This window comes from Anopheles cruzii, chromosome 2 (assembly GCF_943734635.1).
Source record: "Anopheles cruzii chromosome 2, idAnoCruzAS_RS32_06, whole genome shotgun sequence".
NCBI classification, from domain to species: Eukaryota; Metazoa; Arthropoda; class Insecta; order Diptera; family Culicidae; genus Anopheles; species Anopheles cruzii.
Window position 1 is genome coordinate 19,520,134 of NC_069144.1, and position 20,235 is coordinate 19,540,368.

The following is a 20,235-nucleotide window of genomic DNA, read 5'->3' on the forward strand; positions in this document are numbered from 1 at the left end:
TTAAAGGGTTCAGTGATTAAGGCGTTTAAGGAGGGATTATTAACATAACATAAATTCACACACAATAAATTCAGAACATCGAAATGTCTTTTTTGCGTTGTAAGTAGGTAGTTCAAACTTTAAAAAATTTAATTTAAAATATAAATAGAATTAAGAAATTATAGAAATTAAGAAGGTAAGAAATTTTAAAAAAATATTCAATATATTAAAAAATTTTGGGGGGTGTACTTTTTCGTGAACTTAATGTGAAGAAAAGTGCTACCGAAAGCGAACCAGATCTATCGCAACGAAAACGAAATATTCACTGTGCAAAAAAATATTCCCTTATGTAAAATGGATCTCTAATTGGATCGCTGATAAAGATGGATGAGTTATATCGACACGAAACCCGTGAATTATCTGAAAGATGGCAGAAAGTAGTAGCTAACGACGGACAATACTTTCATTAAAGTAGTCATATGTTTTGTTGTTATAGTTAGGGCTCAATTGTCGAATCAAAACGGCATGAATTAATGGAAACCCTAATATTTCCACGTGCACCGTGTTACTTCTACCGTTCAGTTTCCACGTGCGCCTTTCAGCCATGTCGCATGGCATTCACCACGCGTCAGCACAACGGCCAACGACACATCGCCCGACGGCTGCCGAGCACAGCGGGCGAGACACGAACACGAGGTTCGGTTTCAAGTGCCGCGCGAAAGAGTAAAATTCGCGGGAGCTTGGTTCGAACGGTCGGTTATTTAGTCGAATAGTCAGTTACCGTTTGGATCTCGTCACGAGCGGTTGCCGCGGAAGCTGTACTTCGCTTACCATTTTACTGACGCCAACGTGTATCGCAACGAGCGCTGTGCTCTGAACCGTTGCCCCAATCGGCGCCGATAAAGTGGACCGTTGGGTTTTGGACAGTGACCAGCGTTTGAAAGCTTTCTTCGCCAGTAACGACCGGAACCAAATCGTGCAAGGCGAGGGTAACATTCCTCACGACAACGCAGTAATAAGCTGCCGCATAACGCGAAGCCATAGCATGAACTGTTTATTTGCCTATGCTTAGAGAGAAGTGCTTGAGGAAGAAAACTGACCACCTAGAAACTAGATGGTGGTGAAGGTATGCATTAAGAGAACAAAATAGTGACACAAACATAAGTGATTAGAAGTGAAAACCACTGAAGGACTGTTAAACTAAAAAGGTTAGCAGAGGGATTTGTTGAACGAAGTTTTCAACTATCGAAACCATAGAAACGCATAAAATGCTCCCAATCCTCACAGACTTTGGAAAGTTCTACAATCGGCTCAGCATACTCGTCACCGTATTTATTACCGGTAAGTCCCGTAATCAAAATCTGTTAAAGCGATTTGTGTTATTTAAGAAACAAACAAAAGCTTCCTGCTGCCAATGGAAGATATAACCGATTAAATGAAGCAAGAAGATGAATAAAACGGGAGCAGTAAACCGTAAAGAAGTGAAACCGAACGAAATAAAAGAAGTAAAGTTAAACGAACCGCAATGAAACGAGTTAAAGGTAAAGCCAACCGAAGCACACAGAATCGAAAAGAAGTTAAACGAAAGGAATGCTCGAACCGAATACCTTCCAGAGAAAAAAACTGCGCACTACGCTCATTATCAGCGCATTCCACTCAGTTTACCAAGACACGATCGCGGGCAAGTGAGTGATAAATGTGTCACAAAAATTCGCGAATCCGGTTCAAAGCGGGTTCGAATGGCCAAGTGAAGGGGGAAAAAAATGCAAAAACCACAATATGCTGCCCCAAAATGAGAAGAGCAAACGTTAAGTTATTCATTTTTTGCCACTCTTTCCTTTTACGCCGCATCCAAAATACTCACCGAGCGGGCGGGGCCTTTCGTATGTAAATAAGGACACAAACGTGTTAAGTGAGCCACGTCGCCTCTTTGGAGGCTTTACAAATCCGCTAAGGTGATAAGTGTTTCGACACAACTCGTCCAGATTTGCGATGCGCAAAATTTGAAACAAATCAAATGATTGGTGACGATCGACGATACGTATTGGGTAAACCGCCCTCGATCGGCTATCATTCCATCCCCAAAGTGGTCAAGTAATGTCGGTTTATGTAATATAATCGGCACAAAGGTAAACAAGATATAGACTTCGGGCATGTTGCGATCAATTCGACCCTCTCTTTCAGTTTAGTGTATATAGTTCACAGAAATCTGTGCTTTGGCTAAGGAGCAGCCCCAACTTGATCTGCTTTGACATAAGACAACACGCCATCAGAACGCCACTGTCGGGTGTTACATTGTTTGCACAGTGGGTAGCAGCGTGAACCGGAGACTGATAAGAAACAGGCCACACTCAGGAGATCTCTCACGGTCATCTGAGTTGTCTGACGACGTTGACACGGTGGTTGCGATGAAATCTGCTTTCGAGCACGCCCATAGGAGTAGTTTTAATGGGCCAAAATATTGGAACAACAAAATCGTAGCTCAAGTACTACGTGCGATGAACTGAACTGATCGCTGACTGTTGCGTGACTCAACTCGGTTCCGTAGCGATAAATGAATCACAACTCCTCTTCCTGTAACGGTTAATTGTGCAACGGGTTGGAGCAACATAAGGCCATATCTCACCTGATATCTCAACAACGAGTCGGCCACACGGAGCTACACACGGACAACTAAACGACAGCTTGTGCCAAATTCAAAAATAAACCCCCGTTGATACAGTTCGGTTTTCGGTGCTTGTTGGGCTGCGAGCCAAGTTTGGCGAAAAGTAGGGATGGAAGCACGGCCGTCTTTGATCAGATTTTCACTGATCGCTCACTTTTTTGTATCTAGTTGTCAACTACAGTAGCCCTAGGAATGCGTTATGCGGTTTAAAAAAAAGAACGGCGGAACCGATTTGCCTAGAATCAGGAGACGGACATAGAATACATTTTGTAGATACTTTTTCTCCATAGACATTGCTGGATTAGTCCCAGTAATCAAAGACAAAATTACATTTAGCGAATCATTTAAAAAAACGGATCATACAGAAATGAGAATGAAATATGGTGTGGCGACGCACGCCGGGAACAGCTAGTATTATACAGAATTGTCTCTATTATATAGGAGTGCGAAAGATGGAAGTTATAGGCTTTAATGAAGTCGCCAATATTCTCAGAATTTCTAGTGTCACCATTTCATAGCGTCAGCTGGTTAACATCTTTATTTGGGTGCTTCTGTCCTGAACGGGGAGATATGGCTGGACAGAGCGCCACACTCGAGGAGATAAATTGGCGTAAAGACGGTGTTCAGCGGGTTTATGTTTTGTAATGATTGTAACGCTCACCTACCCAAAGCACATGAGGCACTAGAAATGAAACAAATCATTCAACAATTGACAGTTCGTAGTAGCACACCTCTGGGGTGATAGTAATCGAACGATGGCAATCAAATGAGGAGTCACGCGTTCGCAGGCACATCTGGTGGGGCAAACGGTGTGCAAACAGAGGAAGGTCGCCAATGTGGGGTGCCATTAGCCAATCGTGCACATCGTACGATTCGTCCGCTGACGTCACCGACAGGTGTTTGATACCCCTGCGCATACGTGTGTATGAGTGCAGACAAGCAGCGATCGCCAACCACCTCGCCAACATGACGTGTACCGGTTGGGTGTGCGCCTCAGTTGGAGATTCCCAGACAGGGCTGAAAAGAATCCACCGCTACCACCAAACTAGCACAGACAGCATAGTGCGCAAGAGGTTGTTGTTACCTAGCAACGGTTGTGGGCTTCTAGAGTTGCAGTTGTCGACGACGGCTGCACGGGAAACTGCTCAGTTTGCAAGTTTGTTTGATTTGTTTTGAGGTTATGGTTATGCTTCTTTGCCGCGCTCGGACACGGTGCGCCGCACGCAGCCAGGGAACTTTCGCTTTGCGTGGCGGGGTTCTGCTTGGGCTCGGATAACAATACACCGCAACGGCGTGGTTGTGGAGCACGGACGTGGTAAGAGGGAAACGGGGAGATGGGCAGCCACCCGGTCGGCTCGGTCCGGTGTTTCCCATTGGTTTCTACTTCACCCAACTTCTTGCCCGTCAAACATACCAAGATATGCCGACCGTGGGGTGCGTGAGATGCGCCTCGTTATCGCACCGGGCTATGCTCATCGGTTGTGTGTAGTTTCATTCGGCAGCGGATATGGAGTTCCCCAACAACGACTACAACCTCACCTTGGCACACCTTAGCTCTCGTCGGAGGCAGACCAGCGCTACAAGTTGCGGAATATTGCATTGCGCGTACGATTGTCCATAAAACCAGAGAAAGAGAGACAGAGGGATAGGACGGACGGTGAGAGGCTTCGGTTTGTTTGCTCAGTTCTTAATCCCAGGAGTGTAGAGGCGTTTGCGTCAGAACGTGCGGCACGGTTCGCGGCCGATCACGTTACAGTCTTGCGCACCGTCCGATCGTCAGGGCGCAAAAAATCAGCACAGACATTCTCCCCGGTGCTAAGCCCGGCTACTGACGTGTGGGCCGGAAGCTACGCCAACTCAAGGTGGTCCAGGTTGGTTGACTCTAACTGGTCCTCGGTACACTGTTGATGGAACAATTGCGAGTACACCTCTGGCTCTGTCCGTTCCTATTAGGCCCAAAATCTCGATTTCCTGATCACGAAACATAGCTGCAATCGATCACAGTGAATTAAGGAGAGAGACAATTAGCACGTACATTAAGTCGAGATAAAGACCATCGTAACGGCAAGGTAAACCGATAAGAAGATGATACAACGCATACGATAAGACGATGGGCGTCAGTGATCGTCCTCAGGGTCGCACAGAATTTGTAGGTCGCTCCGAGTGCTCCAGTACTGGAGAACTGGAGATCCGTGTACTTGCTACCGGAAAGCCATCGACCTGGTCTGTAGAGGACAGCAAGCGACCTGGATGAATGTATTGAGGAAGTTGGTTGATCACTTACTACCCGACGTTGATTTACTTTCCTGGGAGTACCTTCGCCGCACTGACCCATCCTGACACTGACCGCTACATCACCGTCAGTCAACAAAACAAGTTGTGCGCTCCGTAGAAGGTCGCATGACTGAGATGCTGAGACCGATCAAAACATATTGTTGTTGTTGATGAGAAAAACTAGCCCTGTCCACCAAGTATCGAGCGGCGATGAGCGGCGAGCTGCCGGGAGATGTTTTTCGTGATCAATTTGCACGTGGATCGGGCGCCTGTCTCGGGTCTACAACATCGCAAAAGGTGTACTGCCTTCGCACGTGTCCATGGCTCACCCAGACAACGGCGTCTCGCGCGAGGGCTTAATTATCACATACATTAGGCAAATCGTTCGACCGGGCTCGGGTTCGACGTATTTGCATAACCTATGCCACGTCGCAAAAGTGCGATTCTGAGGGATGATCGCACACCCCACAGTGTCACAGTGCTGCCAGCTGCAATCGGGTGATTTAACCACACAGATTTCTAAAAATACTACGCACCCGAAGGCAGCTCGCGGCGTTCTCAGAAATTCGCAAACCGCGCGTACTTTGCGAGAAGTCGCGGATTTAAGACGCACAATCAAAACTTTCGTTTGGGTAGACCCCAAACCAGATGCTGCTTCCCAAGAGTTGCCGAACTACGGAGGCAGATCGGTTCCAATAAATACCGCGCAACAAGTTAATGATCCTCGGTACTCGGTGGGTAACCACTTCCTACTGGTTCGATTGCTACCGCTCTTTTTTCTCTCGCCCCGGACATAGGAAGAGTCCTCTTCAATTGTGGCCAATGAGTTGTGGATGGCGTGAAAAAATCTTCTATTGGCGTCGCGCATGATTTGCGCAAACCGGGACCAACCGATTCTGAATGGAGCTTGGGCTTTTTTGTCGCATGTGGGCCCGTCGGTTCTGCCGGCCTTTCACGTCCATCGGTCTAAGGATGGCGTAGTGACGTCAATTGGTCCAGACCGTAATTGGCGGTCACAGCGATCAGAGCTGTGCGGGCACTTCCTGATGACTTGACTGACTGTCAGGAGAAAGAGCGAGTTCCAGCGAATCAGAACCGAAGTCCGATGCGCAAATTGTTCCTAATTGAGAACACGAGGGTGCCCGTGTAGCGAGTGCCAGCCATCGATCGATTCGCCCAGCTTGGTGGCTATTCTTGGGGCTACTTTTGATTCAACTGGTTAGCTCTACGCTTTTGGAACCTAGCTTAGGTCAGTGCCCAGCTGGCTCCAGATATGACAGCTGTCCAACGGTGCTGTGGCTGCCCTTGATAATCGGGCACGCCCAGCAAAAAGGGCGAGCCTCTGCGCGAAGAATTGCAAAAGTCCCAAGCTCCCAATAGACCAATGACCGACGCGCATCTTGATCGGACATCTTCAATTCCAACCTTAATTGGCCTTAATTGAATTAATTTCCATTGCTGTGCTTGTTGGTGTCATCAGCTCAATCTGAAGATCTCACGCTGACAGTAGCGGCCTTGACCCCTTAGACACGGCCGCAGAGCCAACCGCCAATTGACCAAACCAAACCGTTCTGTAGCAGAGTGAAGACTGAGACCGTGCCGGGCCTTTTACGATCGTTAACCCTTGGCACAGAAAATCAGCAACGCAGCCGTTTGATTACGAACGGAGGTATTCAAAACAAAACCCGCCAAAAAGAGAGCGCATTCCACTGGCCCCAAAAGAAACGTTGAGCGACGGTTGAGCCTCGGATGAGTCGATTGCATTATCGCTCCGCTTGTGCTCGCCTCGTAATTGATGGACTTCGCGGACGGCGGCCTAACACGTGGCCCGCGTCGTACGAGGAGACGAGCCCCCGTGCAGTGCCGCGATTGGTCGGTTCCGTATCGTACGATACGCACGCTTTACGCTAGGCCACACACACACCCAAACCTGCACCTTCACTTTAAATGCGCGAGAGAAAAAAAACTCACGTAGTAAGGTCAGTTGGCAGTTGGCTAAGGCTGCGCGTCTGATCCGCGATCATGCGGAGCGCAAAGCGAAGTGAGGGAGACCGGGAGAGAAAGGGAGAGAGAGAGAACGGCGGAGCAGTGGGAAAGGGTTTTTAATTAAACGTGCACGCCACTGCGCTTCTCGATCCGGTTTCGGTTTCTTGTTTTTCTTTCCTCAATTGACGTTCCGATCGCATCTCACGATCGTCGCATCGTCCGTGAAGCGTGAGCGTTGCGCGCCGCAAGCGTTTTGTTGCGCGACGTCATCGGACGGCCGTTATCGCATTCTTTGGATTATCCGGCGGGGTAAACCGGTTTCGACAATCGGCATTTCGAGGGAACCGGTCCGGATTATCGGACTTCCCGCGCTGCCTAATCCCACACTAAGTCAAGCGGTCGATTAAGGAACGGAAGTGGCTTATCTGGTGGACTCGTACGAACCACGACGGCACTTCAGACGGTGGACACATTCAGACAGCGCAGAGACATTGTTGTGACACTGGGCCGCGCTCATAACTAGAGCGCGCCGAATGCAAACATTGAACCGAGCAAGCAGATCGAGTCCGTAGACACGCGAGTACGAGGGAAAAACCTATTTTTAAAATGGCGGGAAACAACTGCGGTTGAGGTCCTGCTCCACACGGTACCAGCTCTCCCCGGCACTCCGACGGTGCCGATCTGTGGTGTGACATGCTGCTCACGCTGGGCATTACGTATTACGTGGACCGGATTGTTTTTATTTTTCGCCAACCACAAAAAACGTCCCCAACATAAGTATGCGGTTTCCCGTTTGCCATTTTCTTTCCTTTTTCGCACTTTTGCGTCGTGCGGAAGGGTCCAAAGATCCTCTCGTGCGCCGGGTTGACCGTTTGGACTCTGATTTGCGTCACACGTTTCGAGTTGGTCTGGGTTTTTTTACTGTCTCTCTCTTTCTGTCCTTGCTGTTATTTTCTACGCATCCCATTGTTTGCTTGTTGCTTGTTGTTGCATTGTACAACTTTTTTGGTTTTTTTCTGCGCCTCATCAATTGCTTCAATCAGTCGCAAAAAACTGTGGTGCTGCTTCACGTCAATAAAGGCGACAAATGATGCGAAATCGACTGCTGGTGGCACGTGCAGGATAATTAAAATGCAAGGACTATTTATAAAGTTGCATTCGCGGTCGGTCGGTCGGTCGCAACAGTAAGCGCGGCAATCGGGGAGGAAAAGTGCTAGCAGAAGACGACAAGTTTGATTGGTGCTTATTTTTAAGTGCGCCCACGGACACGAAACCAGGGCTTCCGGTGCTAGGCTAATCACATCGCCTGCAGGTAGCGCAATCTTTGTATAAAATCTGTGTGGTCAACCCGTTAATCAGTGAGCTTACGGTGGTTTAATCTTTCTCATTGTACCGGTGTACGACAGCGTTTGACTAATTATCGGTGACGTTTTCGTAGGCATTTTGTCAAAATGTCAAATTAAGTCATGTGATAGGTAAGGAAAAGAGAAGGCGACTGGGGTATGTGTTTGGAGCGTCGAACTTAACTCGTGGAAGTCTGGTAAAACGCTTAACAATCAGATCTCTTTGCATGTGTGGCGTTTCCCCTATGCTGCTATTTTGTGAAATAAAAACAGCACTGGCTTTTGCAGGATGACCAGCTATCGCTATACCACTATCGCTATACCGTATGCCGACACATAAATAATAACACTCTATTGCAACTCTTTTCCCTGATGCTCTTAAAGCTATGCAATCGTGTGAGTCCTTCAATGCTTTCCGTTCAGCCTAGCAAATAATTCAGCCACCGTGCGTACTATAAAGACGTGGTTCCAAACTGACAACACGGAGGGACGTTTCCACAACCGAACCGTGAACTCCTGCAGTCAGCCTAAAGCGTTGCTGGCCAGCGAATATCGCCGTGTAATTCCGATAATCCTCATAATGCTGGCGATTTAGCATTCCGCCGTGCGTCAATAATGGGACCCACGGAACAGGTGCTTCAGATAATGGCTTTTACGCGTAACGTTCTTCCAATCTGTTTCTGCTCCAGTGCTTCCCGTTGCCCGCCCCCGGCTAGAGATGGCCGACCGCCGAACGAGTCGGGAAACCGTCGGATCGGTCGGTCGGGTGGGTGCATTTCATTTCCATCTCAACGCCCAAGACCAGCATACGGAGCACGGAACTTTCAACGGCACAACAATGCCGGCCCGTTCGGACTGGTTCGTGTTGCTAATGAGTGTTAGATTGAAATGACTACAAATTAATCGCATTCTTGAAATGTTTGACGCGCTTCGGAGAAGGATCCAACCACCGGCGATGCGGTTGCGCTTGTCTCGCACTCGGGCCATAATTTGCGACAATCGATGCGAGTGCTAGAGCGCCACGGATCGGTTAAGCACATTTGACGAATAACAAGGGCCCGAAGTCTCGATGGAGGCGCATGGTTAGCGAAGCAAATGGAGGCGCCCGGTTTAAACACCAGGCGTCTCCATCATGCATCTCTTAGGTTAGTTTTATAGTATGGCGCAATGCATATTTTGTTACTAAAAATAGAGAACGAGAAGAAAATACTTAAATGATTGTTGATGATTCATGTGTCGCTTGAGTTATGATAGTATAAGCGTTTTTAAGTTTTTCTTTATTCGTCACTAATTTGTTCGTATGAATCTCAAATCCGACGAAGAAAAATGCTCAACTGACTATATTACAGTATTACGAGCAAGGTAAAACTGAAAGGATTGACAGTTACAAAAAATATTAAGATCCTTGCTGACCAACCCCATAGCAGGATCACAAAAACAAGAAAGGCGAGAGGGCTTAAAAAAAGCGCGAAGCCGCCTTCTAACGGGCTAATAATTAAACAATCCCCCTGAACGGGAGTGGGAACACGGCGAAGCCTCGCTGCGCCCCTCCCGGTGCTGCTCATTTCATTTCCTATTATTATCCGCAGCGCAATCCCGCCTAAACCCCACGTGTGGGGCGGGCTCGTTTCACGCCACTGTGCGCTGTGGTGCCCATGGCCGTGCAGTTTTGGGAACCGAAACAAGTGTTTGGTCGAACACAGAGCCATAGAGAGAGAGCGAGAGAAAGCTAAAAGAATCCTCCATGGTGTGACAGCGGGCAACAAAAAACGTCACGGCTCTTGCGTGAGAGTCCAAGCCCAAGAAGCGCATTCGTTGCAATTTGCCCCACAACAAATCCGCCTTGTTTCGCCCGCCCTAGGACACCGCGGCACTGCAACCGACCGTTTGCCAGCTCCCGTTCGCATGATGGGGCAAATTAATAATTTATGCATTAAGTTTACATCCTGCACCTGCAGCTGCAGCCCGAGCAAAGGTGTGGTGCTAGTCGCTTCAGGCAAAGGATAATCCGCGACGGTCCCGGTTCGTAGGTGCCGGGGACATTTACATCCGCGCCGGAGAGGCCACATGTGTTTCCGGTTTGTGGCCCGTCTTCGTCCCGGTCTGAGGGCTGTGGTTGAGATTTCGCCCACACCGTTGACATGCGGTGGAAAGTTGTGGACTCTCCGTACTCTCGGTGCGCTCGGTTCGTTGGCGGCCCACATAAGCCCCTGGCCTTCGCTGCTTGAGTTGAATAAATCTTTTATTTGCCTCGTGCCTCGGTGCCCGGACCCCGGGTTCATAAATCTTTCGGCGCTGTTAATTTTTTATTTGCTTTAAGCGAGCCGACAACGGGCTGATAATGGCAATCGTCGGCAATTTATGAATTATGATTCCATTCTGGGTGTTCTGTTTTCGAAAATTTCATTTTCAAGATAGCCAATCAATTATGTCTCCTTTTGCGATGTGTTTTCCGTGCATTCGATGCTTCATTTATGTACTGATCGTTCGCATTTTATTTTGTTTCGCTTAATTATCGGGAACATCCCCTTATCCATTGCCGTCACCACAGCCCGACCCTCTAATGCCGAATGTATTTTGAATTGCACATTAATTTTAAATGGTAATGCATAATTAATCAATGCGCTGCGAGTGTGGAAATATGCGCACGAAACTTGCCGAGCCGAGATTTGTTATTATTTTTTTAAAAGAGCACTCTCACGAGCACCCTTCGTAATGGGCTGCTTACAGCGTTACCGCTGGCCGTTTTGTGCCGTGGCCAACTTTCACTAAAAACCCACAACTAAACCGAAAACCACCGACAGAAAAAAAGGAACAAAAATGTAATCACCTAAACGGAAATGGTTTACGCCAAGGCGAAAACGATTTAGCCCGGCCCGGGCCACTCGGCGCGCTACCCACCGCCGCCGCCACAGGTAACGGTCGGGCCGGCAAACGGCCAATTTGCACCACCTAAATCTTCATCTTCATATCCAGCAAAAAAGGGAAGTAAACGTGAAAACGGCCCACTTCCGGACCACGCCGGACGTTGCCAGGGCGGAAGGGACCCGAACCAAAGTTGTCTAGTTCGTGGTTTCTGATGGGGGCGGGCACAAGAGGAGCACTAAAATGGCAAGGGAAAAAACACCCGCCCGGTGTATGCAAAAAAATAGCTTCCCTACAAAAATCCCCACTTGGTCGCAAAGCCGTAAGAATTAAAAGCGGAAGGATGTGGTAGAAAAGAACGGTAAAAACAAGAACGGCAGAATGGCGGCATTAAAACGATCCAACGGCAAGATCCGCAGGATGTGTTTGAGGCGGGGAACCGGGGCGGACGGTGGCACACACTCCACAACTATTGCTTGGGACCTTTTCCAGTGCACTCGTAGCTGCTGAAGCGCACGAGATGCACGAGTCAATTTGGTAGGCGTCAACGTTTCTTTTTTCCCCGCAGGACCCTAAAAAGGATTATGTCCAGAGAAAGAGATAGAGAGAGAGAGTCCGGCGAACGTGAGCGTGAACAAAAACTGGACCGTTACGCTGTCGGCGATCAGCGTCGGTTGTTTTAAGCCATTTACTAAGAGGAACTTGCGAGAACATTAAGTAGGTGTGAAAAATTCCCCCATCGTGTCATAAATATTTTGCTGTTGCCGGCAGCCGGCAGTCTGATTAAGTCGGGCAATCTACGCTTCAGCATCTCGTTTGGCTAATCTTTTCTACCGTTGCTGTGCCTATAACCCCATTTGGCTGAACTGTGATTCTGAAAACTGCGGAACAGCAAACAGCATCAGATCAGAATCAGATTCAAGTCGTGGTATTGAGTTTTAGGCTGATAGGTTTTCTTATTTAGTTTCCAGCGATCTGTTCTATTCTTATTCTAATTCTATTTACTTAATGTCTCTTTTTTCTACTTATTAATTCTAATCTTTGTTTGTCTCTTGTTTGTAATCTTTGTTTCCCACTTTATTTAATTTAATAATTGAGTTTTCGTTTACTTCGTTCACTTTAGTACCTATCTTATTCTATCTTTTTCTTCTTGTTACTATTGCTTTCTTTGCTTCCGCGATTTATGCTTATTTTCCTTTCCCTTACTTCCCATTATGCTAACCCCTAAATCAGTGCTGATCGACCTGGTAAACCACTTGATTAGCACGCCAAACGCGGTTTGTTGTAATGAAATAAAGTTTGTTGGCGGCCGAGTCACCAGGCAGGTCTGGTGCAGCAAATTGCGCTGCATTACACTGCAGGTCCTGCAGTCGCAAGATATGGCCGAAGTTGTCAGCCGCCCCACCGAAAGGATCCCAAATCCCTCGAAAAGTTGTTGCCCTACCACGGCCAAGAGTGGCGACTACACAAACCCATCACCAGCACGTTCCCACAATTCGGATCACGGGAACCCGTAACATAATCCCACTGTGTGTGTGTCGAGGGGGCTCCTTACACTGTGACCCCAGTACCTTGTCAAAGTTGTCCAAGGTACCAAGGGAAGTCAGAAATCAGGTAGATAGCCGGTAGTTTGCGGTTTGTCTGGTGTCGCGTTCGAACTACTTGAACTCGGCTCGGCTGAAGCGTCCTTCGCCGGCACGAGGAAGAATGCGGCACGTTCGGTCGGTCCCGAGATCAGTAAACGATGTCCTTAAACGGGTGTGCCGCACTGGCTCCAACCGGCAGCCGAGTCGAGAGGTCCTTGCATTTAAATTTATTTAAACATTCAGCGTCGTTTGTTTGCGCTCCTGTTCGATTGCAACCGCAAAGCCGGGCAAGAGGAACACCCCGGGTGGAGCCCGGGTGCCCCGGGTGTGTTTGTCTTTGTGATTCCCACCGACTTCCGGCGAAGGAAGCGTTGTCTGGGGCGCTCCAGATCGGATGAACTTGCGCAAGTTCATTGTTGCGGCGAACTATTAGCCGGGCGAAACGGGCGAATTCGATTCCTTTTCCGGTGTCCAGTTCAATTGATTTAAGTTCTACACTCTTTTGCGAGCCACCAGGACACAGATGGGACACTCCGGGGAGTAGTAGAGTGAATCACTCGGCCGCAAACTTTCTGGTACCGGAGGACTCTGGTACCATGGAAACACTGTTTGATATCGCTGTACTCGCTCGTTGGAGGATTGTAAATATTTGTCCACCTCGTTCTATTGGTCTAGTGCAAGCACCCACGGTCACATGATACCCGTTAGAGAGACACGACGCTGCGGGTTCTCACGCCCGACTGGACACTACTGGGCCCGCTGTAATTGTGCCTTGACGATGATGACGTGATTTGCGATTCAATTCCCTGGAAAGGCTGCGTTGAATATGCAAAATGTTGCAACGCGCGCGTCAAGTGCATGTTTTAATGAGCGAACTCGAGACAAAGAGAGCGCGACGGAGGCGGCACGGAGCGGTAGCTGGGTGGTGTGTATTTGTGGCCGTTCAAAACGCTTGACTGACGCGACCGCTGATTTCTAGTCCATACATTGTTCGGCGATCGATCGCTTCCCGGCGACCGGGGGTGACAAATTAAAGGTAAAATCAAACGAATTGGGGGTTCGAGCGGTGGTTTCTATGACGCAAAGTGCGAGGAAATTCGTTTGCATAGCAGCACCGCTTATGTTGGCCACACCGTCACGGTTGCCACCTCGACACCTAATAACCTAATGGTGACGTCGGTTGGCCATTTCGTTTTTTTTTTTCGATGGGCCGTTAATAACGAGCGTTAAGCTTAAAAAGTGGGACAAATGATTGTATCGCCGTATCGCGGTGGGTGTCCGCGTTGGTTGTAATAATAAACCAAGCGGAAAGTGCAAACATCGGGACAGTGAAGCGACCCCTAAGTAACATAGTGCAACATAGATTTGATAGATGACCTTTAGTTTGCCGCGTGACCGGAGCTTCACGGGTGCTACAGCTATTCGGGATTATTTCTAGCCCGAGATCGGATTACTTTAAACGGTGTAATGTTTCACTGTTAATAACTTGGGGCTAATTATGATTCAATCGTTGTGATTGGAAATGTAGCACTTCCGGCACTTTTGTGCGTTATTCAGTAAATGATTTAGTTGAAAAAAAAAATTTATTCCGAGCTAAGATTAAATTTTATTAAAGCGATTGCCAATTTATAATCCTTCAATTTAAATTTGACTTGAAAATAACTATAACGCAAAAATCTGGTCTCTGTTACTTTCGGGCGGGTAATCCTGCGATAAAAATGCCCAATAACAATATCTTGTTCTAATATATCGTCCAAAAAATTATTATTGGCTGAGCAGCGAAAGCTGCTGCGACACAATAGCTTTGAAGCCACAAAAGTCGCGCTCGTTTAATTAATAGGTTTTTTATTGCATAAAACCCAACATACCCAGCATATGAGTGGTGTTTGATGTTGCTGATAGTGCGGTTTACTCTTATGCTGAGCGATCACCTACCGATGTTCAAAGCAAATAATGACATTATGGCAGTGATTGAAAACCACGTCCATCGACTATTGCACCATTAATCTGCTTATAAGCTAGCTATAGGAAACCATAATTGAAACGCTGAACGTCGCAGGTAGCAAGTCGAGGCTCTATGAAGGTTGTCCCGAATGCGATCGGCCCGTCAAATCCGCCGTACGTGCCAATAAACGATAGGCTTAACCGAAACCGATTCTGTGGCTTCGTTGCACCGGTCAGATCCTTCGAATGCCTCTGGAGAGCTGCTGACACACACACACGGGTTGTTGGCGAAGGTTATTGGCCGGTTCTTATTTGGGGCCATATTGCATATTAAATTTGCGCATCATTTTAATTTTGGCTCCACTGCACAGCTCACACTAACGGAAAACAAGAAACCGACCTGACGGACCCACCCAGCGACAGTGGCCCCATAATTGAGCACAGCGGCACCCCTGAAGCGTCCTGGCGTGTTGGGGTCCCATTTGCCAAGTCGTCGCATTTGGGCGCACTGGCGCGCTCGCGTACCCGTGTGTGTGTGTGTGCAGGAGACAGGTTATCATCCCGGTTTTACGGCCGGATATTCGACAACTTCCAACTTCCCGTGGAGTGCTGCATCCGCTTCATTCGTGCTGAATATTCATTAATAATGCCTGCAACTCTCGACCGGGCGACCATCATATCGGGTTGCAGTGGTGCCAGTGCCACGTCGACACCGGCCCTTACTCTGGTGGAAATGGCGTAAACGTGTACGAGAGTGAAGTGAAAACGCAAAAAAACAACCCGCCTGACCAATGCACCCGAACACACCCGAATGGACCAGCGCGGGCAAACGGGGTGAACGGAGAAACGCGCTGTGCATGCATTGGGCATTGTTGCGAAAATTTAAATAAATGATGGCAGCAACATGCTTAAACCCCGCAGCAGCAGCGACCCGGCGGGCGAGCTGTGGATCTGCGGATCTTGTGATCGCGCAAAAAAGAAAACGCCCGAAACCTCTTCTGTCCAGCGCCAAAGGGGCTCCTGAGGTGAGGAGCGCCAAAAAAAGGCACCTTGCTGGAGGTGAAATATAATTTACTCCCATTCGGTTCGGTCCGGTCTGAGCCGACTCCCCGGACTGCAGAGTTTGGGAGCGAATAGCTCCGAACCCGAAACTCCTTGCTTGCTGGTGTGTAACGGAAGACCGCAAAAAATGCAATAAATTAACACCTTGGGTGAATCCCCGCCAAAGGAGCTATGGAGGCTAAAATGCAAACAGGGCGCAAGATATTTTGTGGGGGTTCGTTTTCTTTTTCGGGGTTCAATTATTTGGGTAACCTACCTGACTGATCGGGTCTGGATGATTTGCATAAACTCAGCCCATAGCCCTCGTGAATTTCAAAGGGTTCCCAAACAAAGTGATTCTAATGAGACAATACCGTTAAAAAAATTAACGTCTTTGCGCTGTGGGATAGCGTGCAACAAATTTAATGTAAACAGTTCAAATTGTTTATGAGATATAATTTCTGTCTCGAGAGATAAGCAAATGCAATTTTATCAATGGATGCATTTATTATTCGTTTTAATGAGCGTCCCTGCATATTGTTCGTCAAGAAATTGAAACAAAGTTCCATGAATATTTACAAGTTTCTTGGAAGTTAATAGCAATATTGTACGCAGCTGACATTTGACCGCGTTTTCCATGTTTGATCTTAATGATTCCTGGAATTCCTGATTCCCGACAATTGACAGGGTTCGGCAGAATAATTCTGTCGTATAAAACACACAACTGATGGAAACTGTTGTTATGATGATTTAGTTGTATTCGACCAACTTTTCTCTCGATTTTGGTCCGCGCATGGTTGAAAAAAATGTGTTGTCTTTTTCGGCCATTGATTTTGCTGGTTTTTGGATTCACATCGCTTCCTTTTTGTTTAGTCCGAACTTTAGCTTCACGCTCTTCAACTAGACCATTTCCGACGGCTGGAAACCAACTTCCAAATTGTTTTCCACTTAAAAGCTCTTGTTGACGGCAAATTCGATAAAAATGCTTGCAAAGTTCCCATCGACGGACGGTGTTGCCTAAGCCGTTTCTAATGGTGGAATATGACTTCAAGTTGCCAAATCAAAGGCTCAAATTCTCGGATGTTCGTCGGATCAAGTAAATAAAATCATTTTGTCACATTAAAAATTTCACAAAGTTGAAACCTTTCTCTATGTTCAACACTCTTTCTCAATTAAATCTTCAGAAACTGATCATTTTACCACATCGTTTAACAAATACCTATATCCTATAAAAAACTGCTTCTTTTGCGGCCCACAAAAATGGCTAAAATCAAAAGCTTCACACACACTCCATAGAAACGATCCGGTTCCGTGACGGAGACGGCTCACCCCGTTGAAGTGGAAATTGTTGGAAGATTATCATGGAGATCGGACGAGCGATAATGACGGAGTTTGGACAGTTGCCAAGTTGCGGCAAAAATTATTCAAAGATGGCGCGCGAACGAAGATACGAACAAACTGATTACACGTAAACTATACGCCAACTTCATGCCAAAAGCATCAATAAGTCGTGGAGGAGCAGCTCTACTCTGACAGCCGGAGCAGCGCGCGGTCGGTTGCACCCAGAACCGGGAATTACCGCGGATGCAGTGTAAAGCGAAAAAAACAGACAGCAACCCAACGATAACTTATCCTTCTGCCAGTGCCGATCCCCGTACGGTGCGGTACGATCATTTAATGGTGCAAATTTTGTTGTAGTAAAACGTTGGGCAAAAGTTTTGCGAAAACGCTGCGCTGGACAGCAGATCGGCCACCGTCGGGGGCGGTGATGAAACTTTTCCGCTCCTCGTCCGCCCACTCTCGTCTTGGACGACGTGGAAAGGGGCACAAAAAACTCGATTCAAATCATGGTCAAGAGTGCACCGGCACGGGAAAGAAACATAGTTTGTTAGTCCGGTTTTCTTGCTGGCGTCGGGTTGGTGATGCTCTCAGCTTGGTCCTTGGCGCCTTGGACACGCTGTTCGCGTTCCGGCCCGACACTTTCTTTGATAAACCCTTCTAAATGAATTTTTAATTTGAAAAACTTCCCATCACTGACCACGGCCGATTTGTGGGCCGCGGCAGGCACACCAGAGGGGCGCAGGCGGCGGCGGGTGTGCGCTTCGCGGACAGGCAGCAAGGAGGGTGATTTGAATGAGTTGCAGCCCTCGGTCGGAAGGCGCGCGGGAAATTCTTTCGATGAATTTACACTTGAAACGCTATTTTTTGACGTGCATTTTAATTGGTTCGTTCGGGACGACTCTTTCAATTTCTAATTTTCTTCGTTTCTTCTTCGTTGCCTCGTTTTTCCATTGCTCTGCTGCTTCTTCTGGCGCCGCCAACCAACCGACGACGACCACCGCATGGTTGCTGTGGGAATTTGCAGTGAATCTTGCCCGGATACGAGCGGAAAACTGTGGCCAGGAAGAGCTGGCCAAGTGTGCCCGTCCATTTCAGGTGATACAATCGTCCACGGATCTGTCCATCGCGACCAAAAAGGAGGACCTTGATAAAATATGCCCGTAAGTTGGTTTTTTACGCTCATTTACACTCTGTCCACCGAAACCGTGTCCCCGAATGGTGTCTTCTTTAAGCAAACTAATGTAATTAAAAATGGGTCCAGTTATTTGCACGTGCCAGAAAGAATAGTGCAACGACTAATCTGCCTAAAGGTTCTGCCATCACTCTGAAGCACGGTGAAAAAAGGTCTTTACTTACATTGTTTCCATTTTTTTGTGCTAAGCTTGTGAGTTTTAATTTAATGGTTTAGTAGTCAATGGTTTACAAATCTGAAGAAGAAATTGAACTGAAAAATCACTTAATCAATCCATCCCATTTTGTGAAGTAAAAGCCTCCCGCAACTCATCGGCTGAGTATTCAAATTACTAACTTGCCCATTTGTTACCGTCTATTGTCGTCCTTCAGATTGAGAGAGTATCCTAATTTTTCGCTCCGTTTTTTATGCAGTGATCTAAATAACGGGCTGCAGTGCATCCGTAGTTACACACGCCGTTGCATGACCCTCGAGCAGCGTAACCGCTTCAACAAGCTGTACAACGGCACGCACCAATTCGTTCGTGACCTTTGCCGGGAGGGCGAGTATCAGAGCGAGTTCCTCTCGCACGCACCCTGTCTGCAGCTGGTCAAGCCAGACTACGAGGTTTGTGGCCGCCGGTACCACCACACGGTCACTGCCATCACGCAGCAGTCGCAGCAACAGTCGGCGGAGCACTATCAGCACCATCACGACCACGAACACCACCAGCTGCAGGAGTCAAGTGGACACCAACACGAACGGCGCCACCGGAGAAATCATCGAACCGCCAGCCGGACGGACGAGGACGACGTGCGGACCGTTTGCTGCTCCTTCTTGGAGTACCTCGATTGCTCGGAGGCCGCAGCACGGAACACCTGCGGCCGGGATACGGCCCAGTTCACCCGGGGCTTCCTGGACAAAATGTCCTCCACGTTAATAAAGGTAGGCATGTCGCTTGGCTTTGAATCTCTTCGGCAATAACACCGTCTGCTTACCGTTGAACTAGATGTACTGCGAGGACTACTACAAGTCGAACAAATGTCCATCGGTCTACTCGTCATCGGCCAGCACTCAACTGCACAGCGTAGCGTTATTGCTCATCCCCACGCTTCTCAGCACCGTCAGCAGCTGGACGTCTTCCTGGTGGACGTTACGGTCCGATGCATTGCTGAGGTTACGATAATTCGGTCCACCGCCCAGTGCACCGGCCAATGCAATCCTACAGTAGCCTCTGAGGCCGGTAGTCTCCGCAGCGCGTTCGGGCAGTTTCTAGATTAGAGATCAAGCAATTCGCGAGACCACCTAAGCCTCCAGCGGTTTGAGTGGCCAAACGCCAAAGTACAGTGCGCCCATCTCCCGGGAGAGGGGTGTCAGTTAGTAGCGAATGACAAATTAACTTTAAGTTTCTAACCGCCAACCCTTCTCACGGCCTCGATTGGACTGGCGGTTGGCGCAAATTGAACTCAATCCCTCGTCGCTCGCCGTCGTCGGCGTCGTCGTCGAATGGCGAAAAATAGTATTCCATCAACTGATCATCAACGCATCATTTAGTCGCGATCTTGGCTGTGCTACGATCGCTACGCTAGTGGCCAAGGGGCCCAATTAAGGTTAATTTATTTATTGGAAACTCTTTCAGTAGAGAGTGTGTAAGACCGGCTAGGGCAGCGCAGGGGCCGACGACGGCCGACGCTAAGCTTGCATAGCAAATATTATACGTTAATCGTCCTGCCGTCGACGTTAACCTTCAGCTAGATGCAGCGCGCTGAGAGAACTATAAACGATAAAATGTAGATATTAGCTCTAACATAATTACTCTACGAACCAAGACAGAAGCTAGCTGAAGAAAGCAGACGAGAACAGACTAATCAACTAGGAAGAACATAAAAAAGGCCTGACACAGGCCTACAGAAAGTAACAATCCATACTACGGAAAGATAATACGTTGTTAGACAGCAACAATCGATAGGTAATGTTAAGGATAATGCCGTGAATTAGTGAATATAGAAAAACTCAATAAAACATTAACCTTCAATGAAC

At 47.9% G+C, this 20,235-nt stretch overlaps 1 protein-coding gene across 1 annotated transcript; it reads left to right on the forward strand.

Moving 5' to 3' along the window:
- The first annotated feature begins 774 nt into the window (after positions 1-774).
- Positions 775-20,234, forward strand: LOC128268292 (uncharacterized). Its single transcript, XM_053005344.1, has 4 exons — positions 775-1,320; positions 18,049-18,184; positions 18,630-19,140; positions 19,205-20,234. Exons 1-4 carry the CDS (start codon positions 1,248-1,250, stop codon positions 19,379-19,381), a joined length of 897 nt encoding a protein of 298 aa, XP_052861304.1. The 5' UTR covers positions 775-1,247; the 3' UTR covers positions 19,382-20,234.
- Position 20,235: the final 1 nt, after the last annotated feature.